This window comes from Austrofundulus limnaeus, unplaced genomic scaffold (genome assembly GCF_001266775.1).
Source record: "Austrofundulus limnaeus strain Quisiro unplaced genomic scaffold, Austrofundulus_limnaeus-1.0 Scaffold34, whole genome shotgun sequence".
NCBI classification, from domain to species: domain Eukaryota; kingdom Metazoa; phylum Chordata; class Actinopteri; order Cyprinodontiformes; family Rivulidae; genus Austrofundulus; species Austrofundulus limnaeus.
In genome coordinates this window covers 1,027,959-1,038,253 of record NW_013952436.1, presented here as the reverse complement: position 1 = coordinate 1,038,253, position 10,295 = coordinate 1,027,959, and the positions used below count along the sequence as shown (strand labels likewise).

The following is a 10,295-nucleotide window of genomic DNA, read 5'->3' as shown; positions in this document are numbered from 1 at the left end:
TACGAACAAAAGTAAGAGAAATTTAGGATAAGAATACGAACATGTTCTTGCATGAGGCCCATTGTGCTAAAATTAAAACAACACGTACTCCAAGAGCTACACATTGCGTAGCATTGCCAAGAACTGGTAGACGCCGTTAGCAAAATATCTCATAAACTAGTGAATTTGAAAAATGGAATTTAATGGAATGTGTAGAAAATAATGGATGTTCAAAAAAAAAAAAAGAAAATAATGGATGTACATCTACAACTTATCAATGTTTTATAAGTGTTTAATAGTGATGATTATTCTAATGATAGAACATTTATAAAATAAATTATGCTTTCATTAAGAGTGCTCTGGGTCATTCTTCAGTACAGATCATGAATAAACTTTTCAACTTGCATGCAAGTCAAATGTCTATACACTGACGGCTTACACGAGTTTCAGGGGTCTTACCTTTCTCGGCCCACCTATTTTCATCTCATAAACATCTATGGTGTAATTGGTCCTGCGGCCATAGTTGTCAAACTGGATGTTCCCAGTCATGCCCTGCACTTGGACCTGATGGACAGACAGATGTACGGACACAGGGGGGTAACATGTAACAGCCACCTTTATGCAGATATAGCTAGTATTGAGGTTGCCCGTGTCCATTATGTGACTGCCACAGCACTCAGTCTGTTAATCAAATGATGAACTGGATACGCTTTAATAAAAGAGATAGTTTTATGGTAATGAGGCCGTGGATTTGAGTGAGCTCTGTGCAAAGATATCTGGAGGCAAGAGAGTGGAGAACGGCTCCGCACTCTTTACCCGCCCCCGCCCCTCTCCCCGCCACCGCTCTCTCTGTGTCACTTTCCATCTTTATCATGCTCCCTCGCTAACTCTCCCGGCCTCTTTTTTTTCCCTTCAGGGTGCCACTCCTGCGATATTCCTTACTGTTTTCAAAGCTCTTTCGATGTCTATTCCCTGGCTCCAAGGTACGGCGGGGTTGGCAAGACAGTCTCCAGCGCTGCCTCGACGGGAGACGTCGACTCGTTGGCGCCTCAGGTACCTGAATGCCTCTGCTATCACCAGGATGGCATCGTGGGTCAGAGCCGAGGTGTACTGTGCAGAAATCAAGAGGGAAACACAAAAACAGCAAAACAGATTGTGTGTAGAAAAAGCACTGAGAAAGGTGGAAGATACACAATATTTTGAGTAAACTCAAACAAAATCTTCATCTTGTTTTCAACAGAAGTAATTCAGTGCCTGAACGCCTCGTCATTGTGACACTTTGTATACAATAAGTTTAGCTGTCACCTGTCGCTGAATAATGAAAAGCGGGTCATAATCATTTCACATGTGTGTGTGGTTTGTCTGTTAGCAAAATATTTCATGAACCCAGAAATAATTTTTGAATGAAAATCTCTCAAAGCAATAATTAGATAAACTATACAGCAAATAAAATACTGTATGGAGTCTACTCTGTTTAAGATAAACTGCTCTTACAAAATTCCAGCATGGCTACAACTCAGTTCAGTTTTCAGACACTGAGCTCCTTGTTTATCCTTCCRATAAAAATAGTCACGTTTTTAAATTGAAGAATTTTGGAGTAACACAGGATTTTACCAGTTTTGTCACATACAGTAACTGGCATATTTCTTTCTTTCTTAGTGAAACAGGAAGTGACATAAAAGGGTAACTCAAGGGARCTCCCTGGTCTTTGTTTTTTGAAACAATATTATTTGAACTTTGGCTTGTTTTCATCTAGCTCTGATAGTGATTCAAAATAATCTAAAGAAACATCAGACTCTTCTTTACCAGGSGCGGAGCCTGGCACCTACCAGTTGCCACCAGTAGATGATTGAGAAGTGGGGTGGGGCTTACATTTGGCATTTCAAAGACAGGCAGTTAGACCATAATAGGCATAATCATCTGTGAAGTCAGTGTGTAAAACAAACAAACAAACAAAAAAACAAAACATTTTCTGTACCACTGAATTAATAGTTTTGGGTTTAAGAACCAGTTAAGGATTTTGGCGACATCTAGTGGCCAGTCTGTAATTTGAATTTGCGTTCAGAATTTGCTAAAGATTATTATCAGCTACTATTAGTATTAGCGATCAGCATGTGCTTGGGATCATTCTTAGCTACACCACAACAAATTTCAGCTCACCTAACCTAACTTCAACCTAACAAGTCTTAAACTGGCTGATTTATACCCATTTAGACTTAACTGTGGTGGCCATCTTGAATTTTTGATTAGCATTTATAATATGTTAAAGATTGTTTTCGATGCTACTAAACTAACATTCAGCTGTGTTTGACTAAAAATGTCTTAAGTGTAGCTCTTTGTAAAATGACCATTAGTGGTTAGCTTAAATGGGAACTAGCAATCAGCATGTTTTTTTATTCTCAGCTATGATCACATAAAATTCCAGCTCAATTTCTCATAAAACAGCTAAATTGGAGGCATTTGAAGTTTGTTGTGGTGACCACTTTAAATTTTAAAATCCAGAGTTATTTGTATGTGGCCCTTTAATAAAACACCTTGGCCACCCCTGTGCCACCTCTAGCTCAGCCCCTGTTCTTTACAGTCTGTGTTGTCAGCTGTTGTAGTAATGTTCGGTTCACATGCAGACATTCCCCTTTGTCATCACTTCCTGTTTAACTCAACAACGCAATTAAAAAAAACAATGTTTTTTTTGCATTGTTTTCAATGTTATCTTTCCAAAAATGCATTCATGTTCATGACATAAATTAAAAAATAATAATAATAAATAAAAAAACAAACATTTCACAGGCACTTTAAAGTGTTAAAAACYGCACAAGCACATATATTTGGCAATAACTGCTTGAGTCAACCCTGGATCTGCCTCTTAGCAAGAATATACCTTACTGAATGGAGTTTARTGACACTCTGAAAGTAATGAATTGGTAAACATCTACAGCTGATTAACTTCTGGACTCAGTTCGATTCAAGATGGCCAGAGATAATCGCTTATAGTCAACATATGAACAGCTACAGCATAACTCAGTGGATTTTACACACACTAAGCTCAAGTTGTCATAATGWTAAAACTGTTACATGATAGTAGCTGACTCACAGATTGTTTGAGATCTAGTAATATCACTTGATATCATGCATATCTAGTTTAAAACTCTTGTTTAAAAGGCAGCGGCCGATAAGGAATTTTTAATTTGAAGAACTGATCAAAGAGTAGAGATCTTTTTCTTTTTAAACTTTCCTACCGATGCAAGGAGTGAATACAGATTTGAAAGTGCGATTTTATCTCTTCCGCACATCTCCAACTTCTTTGACCTTTCCACCAGTGGGGGTTGAGCCACTTGTTTGTTGACCACCGCGCCGTGGCAAAATCTAATTAAATGGCATTCAAAATCCATTTCTTCCTTGATCATTGTTTAATTAGATGTAAATGGAAGCTGCAATATAACCTTGGCCCACGMCTGCCTATCAATATATCGATTGCTCGGCGAGATGCAAAGCGAAGAAGGCAGAGGAAAGCGCGGGGGAGTGGGAGGACGAAAAAGAATGATAAAGGCGAAGGGGGTGGGGGTGGGAGGATGGTGGGGGGGGTGAAAGTGGAGAAGCTGATAGGCAGAACTTCAGAAGGGATGATTGCTGCGCTGTGTTCTGCATGTGTAAGGGCCCTGCAACGCTCCGGTACCTTCAGAGGAGCGTTTCGGGCTTCTGGGAATTCTCTTTCATCTAGCCGCTCCCATCGCTGTACGAACTGCTGCACAATGGGGTTCTCGGGGTTGACTATCTGAAACCCTGAAATGTTGGCTCCACCGGCAAAGACTTTGTCCAGGCTTACATTGGAAAATCCCTGAAATGAAACAGAGGGAWAACACGTAAAGGATGAAACTTGTCTTGTTTCTTTGAGGCTTTATTTTGTTTTATACAACCCGAGGCAAAGCCCCGAACATATTAGTGGCTACACAGACAACAAATGTTTCATTTTGAATCAAAAGCAGTGCTAGAAAGCATTACATGTGTGCGATTGTGCTCTTACAGTTTGTTTTTTTCTTTCAGAGTTGGCGCTATAATATGAATTCAGTTGTAGATAAACAACCAGCCACTGTTTGAGTTACATCATAAAACAACAAAACACTTGAACTCGCTGGCCTACTTTCTTTTCGCAGCTCTACTATAAAAAAAAAAGCAAAAATAAAACAGCTTCAAATGTATTTCAAAAACTTACACCACTCTAGCAGCCTTTAAATTTGCTGCTTCACCCTGGAGGCATGACAGTTATTTACTTTTTATGCTGTTTTTTTTTTAAGTGCAGCATTGTGTCATGGTGTGCGAGGACATGTGTCTGGGTGATGCATAATCACATCTTCTAAAGCCAGAGAAACAGCAGCAGGAGGTCAGCAAGCAAGAGAGCAGCAGGGCCGGCCTTCAATTTAAAAACTCTCACGCTTATATCAAGGCTAAACGAGCACTTTCTTCCACGGAGCGTGGGAAAACACGGCTACCCTTTGAAGATAGTTAAAAAGGTTCACTAGTTTTAAATTTTTTTTTGAGAGGCCAAAATTATGGGTTATGCGGTGTAAAAAGCATAAACATGAACAACAAACATAACTTGCTTTTTTTCCTTTGCCAAAGCTGACCAGAGGCTTCTGAAATGTTAATTCTTGAAATACATTTTTTTAAGAATCTTGACTCAGTATCCCATAATGACAAAGTGAAAACAGAACTTTGTGCAGTTTTGCAAAATGGTTAAAAACATAAAAGCCAAAATGTGACATTTTCATAATTTGAAACTCCTCATCTATAAACTACCAAACTCTATTTAATAGTAAAGATATTTTTGTTCCTTAACTTTCATATCAGAGCACTTCACTGTAAAGCCTTTTTCGCACTGGATGAGCATTATCTATAGACCCCATGTAATAAATAAATTACTCCCCGACATCTGTTTTCTATGTGGCACATTCGCACGGGATAACCAAAGCCTGAGATTTTCCTGAACTTTACGGACATCTCCCAGATATAAATATTGAAGCCTGGTTCACAGCAAAATTGCCAGTGTTAATTTAACACCCACAGTGTTAATGTCAACACCAACAAACTGTCTATATGTGTCCACACTCGCTGGTGTTAAAGTAAAATTTGTGAAAGTGTTAAATTTTAACACCCATTTTTTTTGTTAAYTTAACACCAACCAGTGTTTAMTATTCAACARTMCTAGGTGTCACATTAACATAAAAATAATGTTAGTGTTAAAATATAGTGTTAAAAGTATCACCAGCCAGTGTTAAATATTCAACAATACTGGGCGTTATATTTACATTTCAACAGTGTTAAAATAAAGTGTTAAAATAACACTAATGTATTATTATTAACAAAGGAAATTATGATGTTAGAAAGGTTAATGAACACCAAAAGGTATCAATACACCCTTGAATTTGAGAGTGTAAATTTAACACTCAGAGTTAATATCAAACACTTTGTAGCGTTGCATTAACACCGCTCAGTAGTTAATAGAAAAGTATAATGGAGTCGACCTTCACACACCAGGACCTACATCTCACTCATGGTGTCGATTTTTGGCCAATAACAAAAACTTAAACTTGAACAACTTGATCAAACTGAACAAGAAAACAAACCAGAACAACTAATTTTTACTCTCATGAACGTCTTTAATAGTCAGAAACATGCAAACACATCATTTCTGCATGATTTCTCAGCAATGAATGCTGGGTAAATGCTGGTCTGTCAGACATGAGGTGGAAGAGGGYGGKGCTTTTCAGAATRMTTCTTTCAACACTKCATGGTGTCAAATAACAACACTGATTAGTGTTATATAAAACTTAACWGTRGGCGGAGCTTATTTAACACTGTCCAGTGTTGATACAACACTGAGGAAATCAACATTGTGAATTAACACCAACACTGGGYGTCAATTTASTCAGAAAGTGTYAAAATAACACTAGTGGGTGTTAAATCAACRCCCAAAAGTTTAACACTGAAATTTTAACACTCCTGTTTTTGCTGCGCACGTTGAACAACGTACATCATTCAAGCAGTTTGTTTGTTTATCCAGCCTTTACTCTTCGATTTAAAACAGTTCATAATTTATGAAGTGTTCTGCCACATGTCCTTTTTGAGAACACTACAACAATGTAAGCGACAAATTTAAACACCTGCACAGGTGGCGAGGGTGCGCACACACCCGGTGCGAGCACCCAAAGCGCGGCTATAAACGAGCCTGCGCTGCTCTACGGCCACTGCTCAGCGCTCAGCGTCAGCCAGAAGGCTACAAACAGAAACAAAATATTCTCATGGCACAGTGCAATGCATGATGTGAGCCATGATTTGCACCTGATTTTGCACCTACTCTTCATCCTTTTCATTTTGATGCCGCATGTTACGAGTCAAGTTTTGCTCAAAAGGTTTTAAGTGAGCTCCAATAGAAATGTGCTCAGGAAAAAAAATTAAAGAAAGAAAAACAAATGCCTAATTACATATCGTTTTCTGCCCATTATTGTCCAAACCACAGAGATGCCTAAACACATTGGATTAGTAATATCACAGGACCTTGGAGTTCAGCGAAWTRKRGTAGGKARWTTACGGGGGAATTTTTACTTTACAAATTATTGACATGGCCGATTCGCACGGGATTAACAAAACAGACAATCTCTGCAATTATTACAAATAGCATGTGGTTCCCAGGTTAAACTAATCCAGTCAGAATAGGATTTAAGATGGCAGGTTTGTTTGTGGTTTCTAGAGTTTTTAAATGTAGGATAAGAGTCTGACATCCAGTTTCTCTTTGTGAAGCTGACACCCTGTCTACTTTTGAGTTAAGGGCTTTCCTTTTTGATAAATCCTATAGTTAGGGTTGGCTTGTTTTTTATTTTTTTTATTTTTTTGGCCATCCATTAATTATGCTGCTGTGGATTTAGACTGCCGGAGGACAAAATGACCACATTTTCTCTCTCTGCTGCTTTGTTTAGTTGTGTTACTCTCAGATTTGCGGACATAGCCATTCACAGATTTTTTTATACAGCCTGACTACCCTTAGGTTGTGGTAATCCCTGTAGTTTTTCAGAAACTGGAAATACAATAAATACTATACAGTAAGGAACATACTGTAGTTTCTTTTCATTCTCGTGTTTTGTTGTTTGGTTTTCACTGCATTACGATGCCTTGCAAATGAACTAGGATGATCTTGGGACCGCATTCAGTATTCACTTTTTTTTTTTTTACAATTTATTTATTGCTGCAATAAACTGTGTTTTTCTTACCATAATAATTACACCTAGACCAATCTTGTGTTTGTCTGTGTCCCTCTCCTGTCCTCCCTGCCCCAGCTGGCTGAGGTYGATGTCCACCCATCCTGAGTCTGGTTCTAGTGAAAGTTTTTTTCTTTATAAAGGGATTCATTCCTTTCCACTGTTGCCTCCATGTTGCTCAAGATGGGCAATTTTGCCAAATGAAAGATTTAACACAATTTGTTGACTACCTTGAATAGGTCATTTTTCTACTAACTGACATTTCATATTTACTGCTTAAGAATGCAGTGTATTGAATTGACTTCGATGGGATTTGAATTACATTTTAATTCAGTTGTATTTTTTTACTGTACTGTGCCATGAGATGACTGTTGTTGTGAAAAGGCACTACATAAATAAATAGAAGTGAACTGAATTGAAAAACATTGCTACCACCATGCTTTACCACYGAGATGGAACTGAAACATTCCATTTACAAAGATTTCGGACCTTTTGTAGCAACAATCAAAACTTATACTGCGGAGACGTTACAACTTTAAACCCCTTTATGGTAAAATAACGTGATTTGGAATTGCACACACCTCTCTGTAAAAAGCCTCATTCCATGTCCAAGGAAATGAGGTCAAATGAATGGCCTGCTCAGATCCAAGGCTCAGGTCTATGGGTCTGTTTTYGCTTTGTTAATATGGGATGATAAGTGCAGATTGATATAGAAAAAACAGTTTTAATTGATTGTACCATCAGGCTGTAACATTACAAAAAGGGGAGTCTTTATGCTCTTCAGAAGCCACTGAACGGACATCATTTTTCTATCCCATGAAGCAAAAAGTAGCTTCCACTCCCCTCTCTGGGGATCAGCACGTTCATTACTCACCAGATTGGCCAGAATGTAGTGGTAACCATTGCTGTTCTTCCCCAGAGTTACAACCTGTGGGAGACAAAACATCAATACAGTAAACCACCCATGAGATGAGGAGTGACCACACACAATTTATGTAAGCGGAGGCAATAGTCTCTACAAATGCAGTGACGACCTGTGAGTGCAGCAGATGTCACAGAAGTTTAAGGAAAGCAAAGTCATTTATTGGAAGGGAGCATTGTTCATTAACAAAAAAAAAAAACATAAGCCACACTGAGTATACAGAGACAAGTCTTTCATAACTGCTGGACTAAAGGCAGAAAAAAGAAAAAAAATACATTTCAAAAGATTTTTATATTCAGACAGTAGGACGGAGATTTCTCTGCTTTGAAAACATCACACCTTCGGAGCAGAACAGCATGTTTCAACCTACGCAGCTTGTCTGAAAATAGTAAGTGGCGTTTCAATTTCATCACTTCGCTACAACCATATGCTGCCGCTTTTACTCTTGATTCGACTCCTCGTTCTGGTCTGCTGCTAAATCCAACAACAGCACTTTGAAYGGCCCTGCGCGCTGCACGCTGGACGGGGCGTTTCAGGGCTTTGCGCAGTCTGGTGAGGACGGACTTCTGGTTGGCCGCCGCTCAGGAACCCGTCAGCCGTGTCTTTTCTGGTTTCCATCTGCGCTTTCCAAACACAGCGACACGAGTTTACGGCAAAATCAGCGTGTTTGCACATGTTTTTGGCCCTGGCTCTGTCGCTAAAACAAAGCATCGGTTTATTGTCAGTGTGTGTGTGTGTGTGCGCGCATGTGTGTTAAGCACTACAGCCTTCCAGCGAAAAATAAGAAAAAAAGTGATGAGAAATACTTATGTATTCTCGTATCTCAAGGTGCAAAAAAAACCCATTTGAAGTTTCATTCCAATTCGTTTCAAACTGCCATTTACAGCAAAGCAGTCCAAATTGTATCGCACTTATATGCAGCAGCATCAAACAATTTATCAGCCATCCTCGCTTAGACTCTTCAAGGATGAAGTAAACTACTTGTCTCCCCCTCTTCCTAACACGAGGTGGTTGTTAACAATGAGGAAAGATGGTGTTTTTCACAAAGAACGGCACACGAGGGAGCACAGCCACGCAGAGCTTTCGCTTTTCTCTCCACCTCTACGGATGGGTCAGCATTCTCTGACAGCTTTTTCATCATTAAAGCTTTAAAGCTCCAACGCTGCGTGATGTCAGACAGACGAGAACAAACCAAGAAAGTGAAGCAGAAACAAAGTGGAAATGAGCTGATTATCACACAGAACTAGCGGGAGCYGGCTTTTAGAACCAATCAGTCAGATTCTAATGAGTGACAGAAAGCTTCAGGAAACGAGGTTTCTGTCACGCTTTCTAAGATTATAGACAGAAGCAGGCTTTTATTTATTTTCTTTTTTTTCCCCTTTCTTTTTCTCAAATCTGACTCATGTACTGGAAGCACTGCTGCATTTTCTTGGACAAAGCCCTGCGCTTTATGCCCCTCTGCTGTGAGCTAACCTTGACTCTGGCTGTAAGCCTCCTCACACCTGCTCTGGAGCACAGAAATCACTTCACCACCTCCCTGCAGCCCTCAGCTCACAGCCAGACTGGCAATGGTTACATGAAACCACCTCAGGATGCAGCACAGCAAGATGCTGATGACACAGATATATACAYGGACCCTTCAGCCAAAACACACAAACCACTTTTTTTTGTTTTATTTTATAAGAAAGAAGCCAGAGTCTGATTCCAGCTCAAATAAACACATTTCAGTGTTCCTTGCAGTGATTCACTGATGGTCCTTAAACTGGCTCCTGATGACCACCTTCACAATTATAAGAGATGCTATTTGATTTAGCTTGATTTTAATATAGTTCATCATTAACACAGAAATACCAGGCAAAAATACTGAGAGGAATAATACAGACCTTAAAGGGATCCCCGATTAGTTTTAACATTAGACTTTATATGATAAACATACATTTTAACTGTAAAATAAAGACTGAAAATACTGTAGGATGTTCCATTTTTATCATTTTTAAACTAAAAGTTAAAAAAATTATTACACGGATGGGGCCATTTTATTTACACGTAAAGCATTCTGGGAGATTGATGACATCAACTAGGTCATCGGCACGAGGCTGCTAACGAGCTATATCCACCCTGAAGGTTAATCTTGGACAATATCT

The 10,295-nt window shown here is 39.1% G+C and overlaps 1 protein-coding gene across 1 annotated transcript in view; it reads right to left on the bottom strand.

Annotated features, from left to right (window-relative positions):
• Window positions 1-10,295, bottom strand: part of gria3b (glutamate receptor, ionotropic, AMPA 3b) — a gene marked incomplete at its 3' end in the record, with an annotated part of 129,869 nt that overhangs the window by 12,659 nt on the left and 106,915 nt on the right. The window contains 4 exon segments of the mRNA XM_014006069.1: window positions 439-543; window positions 922-1,089; window positions 3,653-3,814; window positions 8,104-8,157. Coding sequence (XP_013861523.1) covers window positions 439-543; window positions 922-1,089; window positions 3,653-3,814; window positions 8,104-8,157 — 489 coding nt within the window.